General features: G+C 40.2%; 3 protein-coding genes across 4 annotated transcripts in view; 1 reads left to right on the top strand and 2 right to left on the bottom strand.

The window, feature by feature from the left end:
* The window catches only part of JMJD1C (jumonji domain containing 1C), a 339,678-nt gene extending 335,323 nt beyond the window's left edge, over nucleotides 1-4,355 (bottom strand). Inside the window, exon 1 of the mRNA XM_080822676.1 lies at nucleotides 4,207-4,355. The gene's annotated coding sequence lies outside the window, so the exon portion shown is untranslated. The remainder of the gene's footprint in view (nucleotides 1-4,206) is intronic.
* The window catches only part of REEP3 (receptor accessory protein 3), a 98,072-nt gene continuing 84,421 nt past the window's right edge, over nucleotides 3,830-17,480 (top strand). Inside the window, exon 1 of one of the 2 annotated variants that reach the window (XM_080822680.1) lies at nucleotides 3,830-4,050. In XM_080822680.1, coding sequence (XP_080678806.1) covers nucleotides 4,019-4,050 — 32 coding nt within the window. In that variant the 5' untranslated portion in view covers nucleotides 3,830-4,018. The remainder of the gene's footprint in view (nucleotides 4,051-17,480) is intronic. The other variant, XM_080822679.1, reaches the window with a different exon arrangement.
* On the bottom strand, nucleotides 13,087-13,920 carry LOC308354875 (large ribosomal subunit protein eL30-like; the record flags this gene model as incomplete). Its single annotated transcript, XM_080822681.1, has 1 exon — nucleotides 13,087-13,920. The coding sequence occupies exon 1, from the start codon at nucleotides 13,453-13,455 to the stop codon at nucleotides 13,087-13,089; it is 369 nt and encodes a 122-aa protein (XP_080678807.1). The 5' UTR covers nucleotides 13,456-13,920.

Raw genomic sequence — 17,480 nt, 5'->3', positions numbered from 1 at the left:
AAAAGAAGATGAAAAAAACCATTTAGTGTTTACTTATTTATTTATTTTTAATGTTTTATTTATTTATTTGACAGAGAGAGACCACAAGTAGGCAGAGAGGCAGGCAAAGAGAGAAGAGGGAGGGAAGCAGGCTCCCTGCTGAGCAGAGAGCCCGATGTAGGACTCGATCCGAGGACCCTGAGATCATGGCCCAAGCCGAAGGCAGCAGCTTAACCCACTGAGCCACCCAGGCACCCCATTTAGTATTTAAAGAAATACTTTTCTATTTTCTATACAAGAAATGATCTCAAATATGTCAAATGAGACAAAACTTTAAAAGCTTCTATAGGGGTGCCTGGGTGGCTCAGTCGTTAAGCATCTGTCTCCGACTCAGGTCATGATTCCAGGGTCCTGGGACTGAGCCCTGCATCAGGCTCTCTACTCAACGGGGAGCCTCCTTGTCCTCTCCCACTCCCCCTGCTTGTGTGCCCTCTCTTGCTCTGTCTGTCTCTGTCAAATAAATAAAACCTTCAAAAAAAAAAAAAAAGCTTCCAGGCCACAGGTAATATATTTCTTTTTCTTCCAAGTCTCTAGAGACTTGCCTCACACCACAAAGCACTTTTTGATGGCCACCTACTAGAGGATCTCTACCATCCAAAATTCGGCCCAATACATAGAAACACCTACGAACTAAAATCTGGGCACTTTCCATAAGAGACTCCTTATCAGATGAATTTACTCTTATTAGCCCAAGAATTCTGAACCTTATCAGACTAAGTGTTTCCCCTCCATAAAATATTTTCCAACTTCTGCATTATCACCCTGAAATGAAATTAATAACAATCTTCCTTACAATTTCAAACAAAACCATATACCCTAAATATAAATGTAAAAGGAAAATGAAAATAACTTATAATAAGTATTTCAATGTTAATCCTGAAACAAAACTGAACTAGAAGACATATAAAAGTAATTAGTACATGAAAATGACAGCAAAGTGGTTTGTGATGCAATTTTCCAAAACTGTAAATAACTCTTGTTCAAGTTGTGAACAAAACAAATCTTCCTTTCACACAACATTTGCATGTGGAAATAGAGACTGGAAAGTTCAGTCTCAGTTAAAACCATTAGTTTATATGTAAAATGGAGTTTCTAGATTCCAATAATTATGAATACACAAATGTCAGGCAGGATATTCCTAATCATATATGACCTGGGAACATTCTTTGCTCACAGTAGCCCACGCACTGCAAAAAGTGTAACATCCCTAGTCCCCACCCATTAAATGCTAGTGGTTAGCCCCAACCACCAAACAAAAAACTTGCCTCCCAACTTCCTCCAAGAGGGCACTCCCCATCTGGACCTATTTCCTTAGTCACAATTTGACTATCACAGTATAATGTCAAGAAAACACAGGAAGCATGGACTAGTTTCAGTTGTTTCACCTAGGAACTATATGGTCATTGGCAGTGAGCTCCCTAAACCTCAGCTTCTAGTGTATCAAATGGGGATAAACACTACCTATACCTTTTGGGTTGTAAAGGTTGATTCCACAACATGTGCTTAGCACAGGGCAGGTGGTTTCCAGCACATGGCATATTGAGATGCATAAAGAAGGAGGCTGTTCCAGATTGAGAACAGCAAAAAGTGATATGAATATGGAAGAGTCTGAAGATAAAATAAGCATACAAAATGAAATTTAACACACAGCAGTCTAGGGACATTTCAGAGAGCAGCCAACAGTCCTACATATCTCAGCAATCCCTGAAGGCATACATTACAGTGAAAGCAGTGAAATAATATTCAGAATGAATGACCCCCAAATTAAGAACACAAGAAAGACATCTTTAAGATACTTCCACAGTACATGGCTGAAATTCCATAAAGCTCCAACACTAACAAACTTTTCAAACTTCTTCAAACTTCCCTTGGGCAATTATCCTATTCTACACGCTTGGAAAACACAAAAGATATTGAACATACCATGTCTGTCCTCAAACATTTTACCATCCAGTAGATTAGACATCAGTAAAACATAGCCATAATATAAAGTGGAATGAAATAGGCATTAAATAGAAATTCAACTAATAAATTATGGGGGCCAAGGAAAAATTATGAATAATTTTCACTGGGGAAAATCAAGGACATCCCATGGCATAGCACTCTGAAAAACAAAGATTGTGATAGGTAGAGAATGGAGAGTAAATCATTAAAGAAAAAAATAAAGTCTGGGGGAAAGTGCTGGGCATATAAATACAACCTGGTTCAGAGAAGAGAGCTAGGGAAAAAGTAGGGGCCCAAAAGCGTTGGGAAAGCAGTAAAAACTCAGGTTGTAAAAACATTTCAGGATCTGTTCATGGATGGATTTAAGTGCTTTTCAGATGAGACTGAGTTTTATTGGGCAAGAGTTTTCCAGAAAACTGGTACTAATGTGACACACCTGATCCCCAAAGAATGCTGAATAATAGCCAAAAATAATATTCCAAATACAAATATTCATTAACGAGATTCCTGAAACTAAAATACATATTCTTAGTATGAGTAAATAACAAAAAGAACCCAACCCTAAAGTAGAAACCAACTTCTGGGCTCAATTCTTTTTTTGGGGGGGGGGGGCTCAATTCTTAAGTAAAAATAGTATTACCAAATTTATTGAGCCTGGGAACTTAAAAGAACTCAGAATAATCTTATACATGCCATCCACCTTCTTCCAAGCAAGTTGGAGAACTTCCTAAACATGTTATTTAGCAGTGCCTCATGTCACTCTGGAAGGCAAGAGGTAAGCTACAGTATTATTAGTCCCTTTTTACTATGAAGAAACTGAGGAACAAAAAGAATAAATTACATGGTCACAAAGTAAGCTGATTTCTATGACTTTAATTAAAGGCTTGAAGCCAACATTTCATCCTCTATTCTTCGTACCACCTGAGTATTAGAATTCCCTTTTACTGTCCTGTGAACTGGGAAGAAGGAAAAAAAAAAGAGAGAGAGAAGACTAACCTTGAGGATCAGTTTCTCAATTTGGTACTGCCACCAAAAAACTGTTTTTAAACCCTATCTCCTGAAATCACGCTATCTGCAAGAACTGCAAGGAGTAGGCAGTAACCCAACCTCCCCCCATAAAGACAAATGTATAGCAGAGCAGGTGAGGAATCCTAGGCCCAGTTTTTACTTTGAATATCTGGCAGTCTCAGATGTGTGTCTGTAAAACAGGCTTTGCAGATGTTGCGACTGGAAAGATGCTTTGAGAGGCCCAAATCAGTGATATCGATACACCCACTGCTGCAAACATGAAATCCAACGCCATCCTGCTCTGCCCCTCCCTGCACTGCACCACGCACCACGAGACTCCTGGTATACACCGAGGCCTGTGCAAGGATCCTCCCGACGTTTCCCTTAAAATGCCCTACTTTGAGGATGCCCAGGACGCTGGGCCTCAGTGAACGGAGGCGACACGGGATATGGCTACACACATCTCAAAATCTTGGCTCCCCAGATTCTAGGGCCTGATTCAGGAGTCTATCGGACATAAGAGTTCCTGCTATTTTTTCACACACCTAATCACAATCCCCACCCGCAAGTTCCCTGTCTCAGCCTCCCGCCACCCCCTCTTCCCCTCCACGCCAGCTGGGCGTCCCAGAGATGTAAAGAGAAGGAAGGTGGAGGTTCGAGCGCAGAGGCCCGGGCCGCGAGGCTTTCCAGCGTCGGCCGGGGTCCCGACCGCCCAGCCCCCGGAGCACCGCCGCCCAGACCCGGCCTCGGCCGACGCGCCGCCGCCGCCGCCGCCGCCTATCAGCGGAGTGCAGGGGCGGGGCCGGCTGGGTTCGGCGGCGGCTCGGCCGCGGGCGGGGACGGGCGGGGGACCGACCGCCGCGCAACTCCAGCCGCTGCGCGCATACACCCGGCCCGGCTCCCGAGGGCGCCAGCGCGGCCCCGGGGAGCGCGAGGAGCCGGCGAGCGCGCGGCCTGCCGTTGGCGGCCTGGTCCGCCACGCTCGGCGCCCACCCGTCCCTGAGCTGGGGTCCAAGCCCCCGGGAAGATGGTGTCCTGGATGATCTCCAGAGCCGTGGTGTAAGTGCAGCTCACGGCGCCCCGCCGCCCGCGCCAGTCCCGGGGAAGGCGTAGGGAGGGGCAGGGGCTAGGAGAGGGGAAGGCCCAGGCCTGGGCAGGGGTGGGCTGGCTCGGCCTCGGGCCTTCCCGGGGGCTGGGGACCCTCGGCCTCCTCACCCTGGTCCACGTCGCTGCGGGGCTCCCTGCGGCGGACGAAGGCCCGGCGGCGGCGGCGGCGGCGGCGGCGGCGCGGCCGGGCTGCGTGCGGCGCGGCGGCCCTGCTCCCGAGGCGCTGGGCGGGCGGGCGCGCTAGGCAGAAGGCGCGCGCTCCCCGCGCTGCGCGGCACCGCCCTGTGGGCCTGGGAGCGGCGCGCCTCGCGGCGGCGCCCTGCGCAGGCTCCGCAGACGCTGAGCGCGGGAGGCCCGGTGATCCTCCCAAGGATGGGGCGGCGGCTGCGGCGTCGAGCCTTTGTATCCCGCGGTTGGTGTGGTGCGGTGTCTCTCTAGGCGGCAGAATGCCATTCGGTCACGTGTGGTAGGAGGAGAGATTTGTCTAAAAACCTGAGACCGCTCCTAGCTCAGATCCCTGGGAGAGAGCCCAGTTGCCCCAAGATTTACAGCTTACCTAGAAAGACGCTCCTATGGAATGGTGACGCCCGCTTGTTCGCCCAGATCGCAGAATTTGGTCCTGTCTTGTCGGAGATGTTTGCTGAGTGATTGAGAGGCTGCAGGTGCCTGTTGCCTTTATTCAAATTATCGGTTAATTTCACTGTGCTCTTATCAACAAGTGCTACAGGTACTTAAAAAAAAAAAAACGCAACTCCACTAAAAGTATTTGTTTCACTGCAATTTGAACTGATTTTCTCCCTTCCTCCTCACCTCACCCCCCTGCTCTTCAAAAAAAAAAATCACAAAGTAAACAATGACGTAGGTACAGCCAGGAGCCCGTGGATTCATTATTCATGATCTCTGTAGGAGTAATATTACCTCAGTACCTTTATGAAATGTTTTTGTGAGGCAGCAGGCTTCTCCGATTAGCTTTAGAATGTGGAAAAAATAACATTACCAGATTTTCATATTTTGTTTTTCACTGGGAAAAAGGAGCTAAATTTTCTGCGAGTTTTGGTTTTGGGGGAGTGAATCAGTCACTTAGTAGCTCTATTCAACCTGATTTTCAGTAGCCCTCTAAATTTATATTTGATTGCCTTAATGAAGTTTGCCCTACCTCCCTACAGTTTCTAGATTTAAAGCTTCAGAGCTTCCTGCGTTCATCTGTACAGAACTAAAAATCGGGAAATAAAAACATACTACATATGTCTTCAGATCTTTTTTTTTTAGCCTTTTTAAGCCTTTGAGTGTCATTTACATAATACAGGTATACCTTCCTTGACCTAGCAGGTGTATAATAGGTGTGTGTCTGCACCTAGATATTGTATATCAAGTGTGTGTCTGCACCTAGTAATTGAAGTAGCTGTACTATTTTTTATAACTCTGGTTTCCTTTGACCAGTTTTCTTTTTTTAACAGAAAATCATGAGGTACTTTGATGCAGTTTGCATTAACTCAACTCAAATTTTTGTTTTTGATCATTGACTATGAATACGAAAGTCTTTTCTAGGTGCTACCTATAACACAAAAGTTAGTAACAGTGTTGATGTTAATGAAACTGACAGTTCAGATACACTCATACCTATAGTACAGATGATAGTGTCAAGTCCTGTAAGAGTTACACCCACTGCTATAGGGGTTAGATAAGGAGGGAATTAAATCTGGTTGGAGAATCAGAAAAAAACAAGGGAGATTATATTTGAGATGGTCCTTAGAGGACCATCTGAATTTAGACAGCCAAAGATGAAAGAGTAAAGGATTCCAGATAAAGGGATCATTGTGAGCCAAAACACAGAGGAGGGTAAGCCCAGATAAGTTACAGGGAACTTGAGGGACTGGAGAGACAGAGCAAGCTGGAAAGGTAGAATAGGGTCTGTTTTCAAGGAATTTAAGGAAAAAGTGATAAATTTTGTTAAGCAGTGGTGGCTTTGCATTGAAAGATTCTCTCCCTTGCTGAGTGAGATGGTTGTAAGTGAGGAAACACTGAAGACAACTGGAGAGAGGAGATTAAAGCCTACAGTGCTTCAATCTATGGAATTTGAAGTGTGAGGCACAATAAAAGAAACCAAAGTGCAAGGGAGAAAAAATTATAGAATTGCATTTCATGAGCCATTGAACCATTAGCAGACTAGAAAGCACAATTGTCAAGAATAATAAGCATCGGGGCGCCTGGGTGGCTCAGTGGGTTAAAGCCTCTGCCTTCGGCTCAGGTCATGATCTCAGAGTCCTGGGATCGAGCCCCACATCGGGCTCTCTGCTCGGCAGGGAGCCTGCTTCCTTCTCTCTCTCTGTCTGCCTCTCTGCCTACTTGTGATCTCTGTCAAATAAATAAATAAAATCTTTAAAAAAAAAAAAAGAAGAAGAAGCATCATTATCATTTGCCCCTGTGCTCCTCAATTTTTCAGTCTCTAAGCACTAAATGTTTTCTACACCCTTGATTGTACTAAAGGGACATAAAAGCCTAATCCCAGGATGGACACACACTTGGAAACTTTTTTTCATGCCAGGAGATAGAATTTATTTACATTCTTTTTAACCCACTGGTACAGCCAGCTTAGTCCTGAGCCCGAAGAAAGATCAGACAGTTCTCTCAAAGTGAACCTTTGGTGGCATGCTCAGGGAACACAAGGAACTTCCATAACCAGAGCTCCCTGTGTGCATGAGCACTTTCTCCCCAGACCTTGTAGTAGATATCTGAGGAAGAACACTGGCTTTGGAATCAGATCTGGATGCCACTTAATAGCTGCAGGCTACTAGGCGATGTGCTAAACTCATCTGAGCTTCACTGCCTTCTTCTTAAGGAGGTTATAATATTAAACTACTATTAAAACTGTTGTATTAAAACTATTGTAAGGTGATGTATAACACCAGATGTGTTGCCTGACATTTATTCTGCACTTAAAAAATATAATAGATACAAATATTTCTTATGGGAGAGGGGGATAAGATAGTATAGAAAGAAATATTATTGGACTGTCATCAGGAAACCTGGAATTTAGAACTAGGTTTAGTTATAGTAACCACCTGAATAACCTTGAGTCAGCCCCTCACTGATTAGGGTCCTCAGTTTCTTTCTCTATAGAGGTAAAGGGATCTAGTAATCTGAACTCTCTTGTACAGGTCTAGCATTCTGTATTGATACGAAATAGTTTTATTTTGTTTTGTTTTTCCACTCTGTTTAAAGTCATTTTTAACTTTGCAGGCAAGATTGAAAAGTTAGTTAGCAATCATTAAGGGATAGTAGTCTGAGATTACCATGTGATATTTTTGTTCATTTGTAATTGCCTATATCTTACCTTTTGAAACATGACTCTTACAGGATGAGAGAAATCCCACTTTTAGAACTTTCCTTAATTGGGTATATATCATATGGTTAAGATCACAATGAAAGACTGCCTGAATTCAGATATCAGCTATGCCATTTATTGGCTACAACCTACCCCATAGGATTAAATGTGTCCATATACATAATGTTTATAGTCCAGCATTGGACACATGGTAAATATTCAGTATTAGTAGTTGTTATCAGGACAAGGGAGAACATATTCCCCTATAGTCCCAGCATACTGAATGTTTAACTGTTATCAATTTACATTTTTCTTTGTCTCATTGTAGGTGACATAGTTGTAATTAGAGTATAGTTTAAAAAAAAAGTTTTATATTATTCTTACTATATTGTAAGCATCTTCTCTGTTCTCTGAAATCATATTTTATCTCTTCTGTAATCAGGCCAAAATTCATGATTTTCATAACCATTCATTTTTTAAACTTTCCTTTTAGATCATATTTAATATTTCATTATCATAAGTAAAGTTAATTATAATGTACAGTGAACATCATTTATATATACTTTTTTCTTTAAGTATTTTCTTAGGCTGAATATCCAAGAGAAGTATTAGAGTTAAAGGCAATGAATATTTTTATGACTATTGATATGAATTGCCAAATTGCTGTCCAAAAGGATGTTAATATTTTACATTGCCACCAACAATGTCCGATTACTGTCTTTCTCACAGTGTAGCCAGATTTGGGTGTTTCAATTTTTTCATATTTTCTTAGTAAATATGACAGATCTAATTGTTTTCTTTTGAATTTTACTGTTAGCAAGCTTTAATATTTGTCCTGATATTTCTTGTATCTTTTGTTGTACAGATATTCTGTATGTACTTTACCCATTTATTTCTTGGTTACTTGATAATTACTTGTTTGTCTGAGCTCCTTATTTAATTAACCTTAAATCATATTTGATTTAAATGTTTCTCGATCTACACTTTTGTTTAGATATTTTATTTTTTAGTTGTAAAGAGAATTTATAGTCTTAACACAGTTCAACTTCTTCATTTTTTACGTTGTGATTTCTTTTTCTTCTAAATATAGAATACTGATTACTCTAGACGTTTGGTAAGTACTACATTCTCATATAGAATTAGATTAATTTGGAGACCTTTTTAATTCCATATGTCTGTATTGCCCTTTTTACATTAATAACACTTTTATTTGGTTTTGGCATAATTTTATTATCTGGCAGAAGTAAGTTGATCCTCTTCGATTATATTTAATGGGTATCTTCAAAGTCTACATTATATACCTTAAAAACCATACTCCAGTAGTTTTCTCCCTTCTTTCCAGCATGTTTTCTCACTCTCCTGGATCTTTGTCAGCAAACATGCTATTCTCCTATTTAACAAAAAATTCTTTCAGGTGACTTTTCATCTTACTATCCCATTTCTCTCTCCCACACCTTTTAAAGCAAAAACTCCTCAAAAGAACAATCAATATACACTTTCTCCACTTCCTCTCCTTTGAGTCACTCTCAAACCCACATCATGTAGGCTTTACCACCAACTACTCCACTGAATTGCCATTCTCTAGGTCAAGAGGTGACCGCCATATGACCAAGTTGTTAGGTCCTCATCTAACTTATCAGGAGCTTTTGGTACAGTTGCTCACTCTGTCCTTGAAGTGCTTTCTTTACCTGTTTCTAAGAAACCTTGTTTTCATACTCTTCCTAACTCACTGGCACTCCCTACTCTGTCTCCCTTGCCACATTCCTCCACATGCCCTGACTTCTTAAAGTTGGCAGGTGCAGGAGTACAGTTCCTAGATTTTTTTTCTCTTTTCTATGAGCACTCTCATAATTCACATCTCCAACCCAGACCTCTGTGCTGAACTCATGATCATACGTATTTTCAGGTACCTACTTCAGTTGGAAACATCTGAAAGTCATCTCAAACTTAAGATACCCAAAACTGAGCTTCTACATTTCCTTCCCAGTCTGGCTGCCCTGGCAGCCTACACCAGCTCAGTTAATGACAGCTTAGTCCTTCCAGGAGGTCAGGCCAAAAACCTTGGGATTATCCATGATACTGGTTTTTCTCTCATTGCCTGCATTGAATCCTACAGGAAATCTTGTTGGCTCTACCTTCAAAATATACACGGGATCCCCCCAGTTTTCATCACCTTCATTTAAGTTACTCTAGTCCAAGCCAGCATCATCTCTTAAAAATATTATTGTAATAGCATCCTGCTTCTCCCCTTTGTGTGTTGAGATCATGTAGGATTAATGAAAAACATCTTGAGTAGTTTTTAAATCCTTGTGGAAGTTTGAGGACAGTCACAATTTTTAAGTGATATTTTTCTCCCTTGATATGAGCTTTACATACTTTTCAATGGTTGTAAAATCTCAGTGATGGCTAAATTTATCATCTTTTAATTAGGTTAAAGTAGATTTTATTTTCCAGTTTTGATGAGATTTATCATGTGAATAACTGAAGTATTTAGGATTTGTGTCTAAGAATAGGATACTTACAGGTATTGCACGTAGGCCGTGAGAAATAAGGTAAATAGGAGCAAGATTTTCAAGGAAATTGAGCACGTTAAAAGCTTAAAAATATAATTTGTCATGAATGCCCTGTAAGAGATCGTTTTTTCTGTCTTCCTTCGTTAAGACAGAAAACACATCCTAAACTATTGGGTCTTGTTTTCATTGCAGAGGCCAGAACTTCCAACAAGATTCCTTTATTAGCCTTCATCTCAGAAACAGTTTGCTTTTGTTCATTTTTTGTGACTGTGGGTATATTGACTATTTCTTCTTCCACTGCATTTTTGAACCCTTTAAGGATGGAGATTTTTATATTCTCCTCTTTTGGTGTAGATTATAATGTTCAAATAAAGAATGTCATAATAATAATGGCATAAATAGGTAATTTAAATATCTTAAATAGTGGCATCAGGGTGGCTCAGTAGTTAAGTGTCTGCTCAGGTCATGATCCCAGGATCAGGGGACTGAGTCTGCATCAGGCTCCGTGCTCAGAGGGAAGCCTGCTTCTTCCTCTCCCGCTCCTCCTGCTTGTGCTCTCTTTCTTGCTGTATCCCTCCCTATCAAATAAATAAATAAAATCTTTTAAAAATAAATGAATAAATATCTTAAATATGTTACTGTTTTGTCAAATGGAAAAAGAGTACTGCTGAGTCTCTGTTAAGCAGAACATGAACTCTTTATGTCCTCGATTATGCCTTTGCACTAAATTAGCCCTTTTGCGTATTTACAAAGTTAAATAAAAGGTTAAAAGTAAAAGTTACTGTGTTACAAGTGTCTTCATGTTTACAAAATGGTTAAGAGTTTATGCATACTTTTATCCCTATTACTAAAGTAATCAGCTTCAGTCACGTGAAATTTACAGCGGCCACTATGACTGAAAATCAGGTGAAATAGTGTACTTGCTAAGAGACTGTGAACAGAGAAAACAGCAGTTGGGATGGAAATATTGAACACTGGCAAAAGATTTTAAGAACAGACTAGCTAATGTTAGAATATTATATGGCCATTCATAATGATATGCAAAGTATTTTTTATTTCATTTGAAGATCTTTTAAATATGGCTAGGTTTCTTAATCTAGCACTTTTGACATTTTTGACTGGATAATCCTTTCCTGGGGATGCCTGTCCTGTTCACTGCAGGATGTTTAACAGCTTCCCTGGCCTCTCCCCCACTAGATGCCTTTGGTACCTCCCAGTTATGACAGCCAAAAATGTCTCCAGATATTGCCATATGTTACCTAGTGGGCAGAATTGCCACTGGCTGAGAACTACTCTTAAATGAAAAGAGAAGAAAAATATGTATGGGAGGGAATGAACTAGAAGCTGTGCGACAGGCACCTGGGTGGGTGGCTCAGTTGGTTAAGCCTCTCTCTCAGGTCATGACCCCAGGCCTCTTGGAGCTCCTTGCTCAGCGGGGAGTTGGCTTCCCCTCTCCATTTGCCCCTCCCCATGCTAGTCCTCTCTGTCTCTAATTCTTTCTCTCTCAAATGAATAAAATAAAAATAAAATCTTTTTAAAAATATGGTACTGGGGCGTCTGGGTGGCTCTGTGGGTTAAGCCTCTGCCTTCAGCTCAGGTCATGATCTCAGGGTCCTGGGATCAAGCCCCACATCGGGCTCTCTGCTCAGCAGGGAGCCTGCTTTCCCCTCTCCTCTGCCCGTTGCTCTGCCTACTTGCGATCTCTCTGTCAAATAAATAAATAAAATCTTCAAAAAAGAAAAAAAAAGTGTGGTGCCACTAGACCCTTGTGGCTATTTAGATAGCTAAACATTAAGTTCCTCAGTCATACTAGCTACATTTCAAGTGCTCCATAGGCATTCCAGCTTAGTAACTACCTGTTAGCACAAAAGTAAAACATTTCCATCATTACAGAAAGTTCAACTGAAGTGATCCCTTACAAGGAACAGTCTGCTCAGCATTTCCATTTGAAAATGGTTTTGTTGGCTGCTCCAGTGTACTTTGTGGGAAAAAATTACAGGCTGTAACATGATATTTGGGAATTCATAAGCATCTCAGGATATCTCTTGCTTAAGAATTTTCTATATGAAATATTGTTGCTGATGTTAATTTTTTTAGTATTTCAAAATAAATTTCTATTTCAGTATTTACAGAGAAGTTCACAAAATTGATGAAAATTGCTGATACAGTGTACTTTGAAAATAATTTATATAATCATATATTCTGCTCATCAACTCTTATATTCCCTACTTTCTAAATTTGTAAATAAAGTGTAGTTTACAGGTTATAGTTTTCTTGGTCCAGTAAGTTTGTTCAGATATTAGGATTTGAACACAGAGCCAAGGGTTACCAGAATATTTGCTCTTCTACCATTAACAGTTTCATCAGCTGTGCAAAAGCAGAGGTACTGAGGAAATCATGAAAGCAAAAGTCATAGGGAAAAAACTAAATGTAATAGGTTTGTACTAACCAATAGTTCAAAACATAATTTCAGGAAGTATTCAAATATGTTATTGCTGAGAGCATTTATGTTTCCAAGCAATGGTAAGTCTATTTTAGGAAAGAATTATTCTCACCCATAAACAAACCAAGCATTCTGCTGTGGAAAATTTCCTTAACCTTTTATCATGTCACATTTCTGAGAAATGTATTAGGTTGCTGGGGTTATTATAACAAAATACCAAAAACTGGGCGGCCTGACTAACAGAAACCTATTGTCTCACAGTTCTGGAAGCTAAAAGTCAAGGCGAGGGTATCGGTAGGTTCCTTGGTTCCTTTTGAGGGCTGTGAGGGAGAATCTGTTCCAAGACTCTCAGCTTCTGGTGGTTTGCTGGCAGTCTTTGTCATTCCTGGCTGATAGATCATCACCCCTATCTCTGCCTTCATTTTTGTGAAGGTCTCTGTGTCTAAATTTCTCCTTTTATTTATTTATTTATTTAAAACAAGCTGTGGCCAGTTTTGTTTTTTTTTTAAAGATTTTATTTATTTATTTGACAGACAGAGATCACAAGTAGGCAGAGAGGCAGGCAGAGAGAGAAGAGGAAGCAGGCTCACTGATGAGCAGAGAGCCCGATGCGGGGCTCGATCCCAGGAGCCTGGGATCATGACCTGAGCCGAAGGGAGAGGCTTTAACCCACTGAGCCACCCAGGCGCCCCGTGTAGCCAGTTTTATTAAAGAAAAATTCTGCGTGATTTACTTTTACCTGTCTGTCCTGGCATGCTTCTAATGATATCAGAGTCACCTGGATCAATGATAGCCAGCGTGCATACTCTGTGGTATTTCCCACATGCTGTGCCCAATTCAATATTATTGCCACTGTAGTGATGGACACTAGTTTTGGCCAACATGGCATAGTATTCTATTTCAGATTTCCTCAAGGCCGGGCAGTTGTTGGCGAGGATGACCGGCTTCGCTTTGCCATGTCTGATCATTTTCAGAGTCTGCTTGTACCCCAGCATGTACTTTGCACTTTCCATAACAAGCTGGAGCCTAGAGTTGATCGACTCCAGCGACTTTCTCGTCTTCTTTGCGGCCACCATCTTCCTGCCTTAAGTACCGGACGGCCCCAACCAAGAGCAGCCGCCCTAAATTTCTCCTTTTAATAAGGAACGGAAGTCTCTCTGGGTGAGGACCCACCAAGCTAATTACCTCATTTTAATGTGATTATCAAATCAGGTTACATTCTGAGGTAGTGGGGATTAGGACTCCTTCAAATCTTTTTTGGAGGGCCATGGTTCAGTTTATAACAATCTCTTTTACATATCCTGAGAAAAACTAAAATGCCAAGGAGGTTTTAAGGATTAGATTAGAAAAGGAGAAGAATTAATGTCTAACAAAATAACTGTCTTGGGACGCCTGGGTGGCTCAGTTGGTTAAGCAGCTGCCTTCGGCTCAGGTCATGATCCCAGCGTCCTCGGATCGAGTCCCACATCAGGCTCCTTGCTCAGCGGGGAGCCTGCTTCTCCCTCTGCCTCTGCCTGCCTGTGCTTGCTTTCTCGTTCTCTCTCTTTAAAAAAAAAAAAAAAAAAAAAGACAAAATAACTGTCTTAATTTAAGAGTTGTCACATGGTGGAGACAGTAGTGATTTTTCTCTTATTGTGAATATAAGGTTAGGGCAATAGGTGGATGTTATAGGAAAGTTTTATTTTTGTATATGAGGGAAAGCTTTCTAATACCCAGAGTTGTTCACCATTGACACTGACAGTCTCATGAAAGCAGTGTGTTCTCCATCACTAGGGGCAGGAAAGGGAGAGTAGAACCCTCAATGAAGATCTTGTCTATATTACTTGTATGTTTCCTATGGAGAGCCATAGATAAATTACTTTTCTGTGAGAAGCTGTGAACTGTTTTGTATTTAATAAAACTGCTTAGATATTTACAAAGAATAAACTGATGGTTGACAGAAGGAAGGGAGGTGGAGGATGGGCAAAATCTATGAAGGGTGGTGGAAGACAGGCTTCTAGTTATGGAGTGAATAAGTCATAGGAATAAAAGGCCCAGCTTGGAAAATACAGTCAATGGTATTGTAATAGGGTTGCATGGTGACAGATGGTGGTGACACTTGGGGTGAGCGTAGCAGAAGCTACAGAGAAATTGAATAACCATCTTGTATACCTGAAACTAATGTAACATCGTGTGTCAACTATATTCAGACAGTTAAATAAAATCTAAGGTTAAAGAAACTACTTGGTTATTTAAGTAAATGAATACATTACCCTTGTATTACATGAGTATCAGTGATGATTAATAAGTGGCATTCTTTGGCATTAAAAAATAGCATGAATGTATACAGCACTGAATAAATTATATGCTAAAGATTCTACTAATGTGATACTTTTTCATCATCGAACTTCAATCACCAATCTTTAGGATTACCAAAATTTAAAATACACTTTCACCAAAATGGTAGAGTGGTTAAACTGCCTTCTTTTCTGTGTTTAAAACTTCCAGAGGCCCACAGAAACAGTAGGCAGTAGGCATTGTTGAGTGTGGATTTACAGAAAGTGCAGATATGAGAACAGAAGAGAACTTGTGATAGTTGTCTCCTGGGGGTCATAATTGCCATAATCAGTTCTTTGCTCCTTTGTGCCTGTGGTTTTCTTTTGGGGACACCAACTAATCTCAGTATTGGTGAACAAACCTCCTAATTGTTGTTTGTTCAATATTTATTTATTTGCATTTTTTTTAATCATTAATTTTCATCAACCTTAGTTTTTATTTCTGGTTTTCTGAAATATAAGTCCTTTCAATTTTCACTTTATATACCTAAATTAATCTTGCAAATAGAAATGATGGTAGTTTTAAGGTGTTTAATGGATAGGGGAAAGTACCCTTTAAAAATACAACCCTAGATCCATATAAAAGGGCCATAGAAGGGTATAAATCTTAGCCTGAAAACATTAAGGTATTAATGCCTTATAATAATAAAATATATATAATAAATAATAAAATTCTATGAGAAAAGTGACCTGAAAGCTTTGTGTAAAAATATTCTGAAAGGATGTCTGGTCTTTTCCTTGCCAAGTAAATGAAAGAAATACAAATTGGAGATAAACTCCCCCTGCCCCCATACACACACAGAGTTTATGCTTTCTTGTCACGATTAAATACTTTTTAGGAATTTTTAAATTCTAAATCTTGTATTATTTTATGTGGTTAAAGATGCAAATACTGCTTTGTTACAAATGGTCTCCTAAGTTTAAGAAATAAAATGTACCGTCTTCCAGTAAATCTATACCCCATTACCTTCAAGTTTTGCTAGTGACAAATTCTTGTAGTGCTTTAACTAAAATAGCTCACCTAAAACTAATTAGAAAAATGAAAGTGGTAAGCCATTTTAACAGTAATAGTTACAATAAAAACAGACCTTAGTTACCTCAAATGACTAAGAAATATGAAGGAGGAAGGAAAGCGTGCAGCCCTATTCCTTCAAGTGTTCAGTTCCACTCCCCAGTTCAAAGTACATCTTCACTGTCTCTTGTCCTCCCCTTCATGTTTTTCTCACCTTTTTTTCTAGTTCTTTTTCCTTTCACTCTGGAGAAAGGCAAGGGGACAATGGTAAGGCCTTAGTCACGTGCAGAGATAAAATAATTTAAAAGGTTATTTATCTATAGTTTCCAAACGGGGGTGGGGGGGTGAAATGGAGGCTATTTGAGATACAGAAGGCCAAAATAAAGGGGACGCGGAGGGAGGACACGTGGACAGGGGAAAAAAAGATGCGGAAAATGGGTTCAAATATGTCAGTAATGACAGTAAATGTACACAGATTGCATTCTCCTGTTAAAAGAGTCTGGAACACTGGGGACTAAAGAAAGTTGTAAAACATGAACGTTAAAAGAAGATCTATATGAATAGCCCATGTTGATGAATCAGTATTAGCTAATGATTATCAGGTCTTTGCAACTAAATCTATAAATTCAGTGGGATTCCACCAGGATTTTTATTGTTTTTGTTTTCATGGAACCTAATGACCTAAGGTTCACAGGAGAGTGTAAAACCCTAGCAGTCAGTAAGACAGTTGAAAAGAACAAGGAAGAAAGACTTGTCCTATTATATATCAAGACTGATTATGATGTTGTAGGAATTGAGACAGTGTAGAATTGGTGCAGTGATTGACGATAAACTTAAGGGAACATAATCACTGGAACATAATCACTGAATCCAGAAACTAACCCAGCACGTGTGGAAATCTGATGTGACAGAGTAGTACTCAAAATTGGTGGGAAAGGATGGGTAACTTAATAGTGTTGTGACAACTTGGTTATCTCTCAGAAAAAAAAGAATGAAATTACATCCTTTTTTCACAGCAGACTCAAAAATTAATTATAAGTGGACTACCTGCCTATATGTGAAAACTAAAATATTTAAACTTTTAGAAGAAAATATAGGAGAATGTCATTACAGTTATGATCTGGTAGAGAAGAACTTTCCATACCCTGCAACAAACTGTAAATGATTGATTAACATGCATCTGACGCTCCTGCATCAGGCATTATTCTAAGCGCTTTCACACAATTTCATTTATATCTCACAACGACCCTAATATTACAGATACCGCTGTTATCCCCTTTTTGCCATTGAGAAGCCCAAGGCTTTAGAGAAGTGAAATAACTTATTAAGTGACAGAGCTAAGTGGCGTCTAGCTCTAGACCCAGACCTGAACCAGTATGCCACACCACCAACCTGTGTGACAGAATTTGCATGCAATAATTTCAGTGAGTTCTGTCAAATGTGTATACTCATGTCTCACCACCCTTATCAAGATTCACTTTACTTTCTCAACAGTGGTAGTTGAGTGTGTATTTCTACCACCTGTGCCATCCCTAACAATTTTATCTTTGCTAATCTCTGAGAAAAAAATACCCAATTATTTTAAATATCTCTTTTTAGGATATGTGTTTTTAAACTCTATTTGGAAACCCATATTGCTGTTTTCTCAATTCCTGAGTAGTTGGGGGCTGGACAGGAAGGTATAATGGAAGCCAGCACTAGAATTGTGGCCCAGTGAGGTTGAAGAATGCAGACAGTTTTGTAACATAAATGACAAAGTATAATAGAAGATGTA

Source organism: Martes martes, assembly GCF_963455335.1.
Source record: "Martes martes genome assembly, chromosome: 14".
Taxonomy (NCBI): domain Eukaryota; kingdom Metazoa; phylum Chordata; class Mammalia; order Carnivora; family Mustelidae; genus Martes; species Martes martes.
The sequence above is the reverse complement of the archived record's forward strand: the minus strand, read 5'-3'. Positions and strand labels throughout refer to the sequence as shown.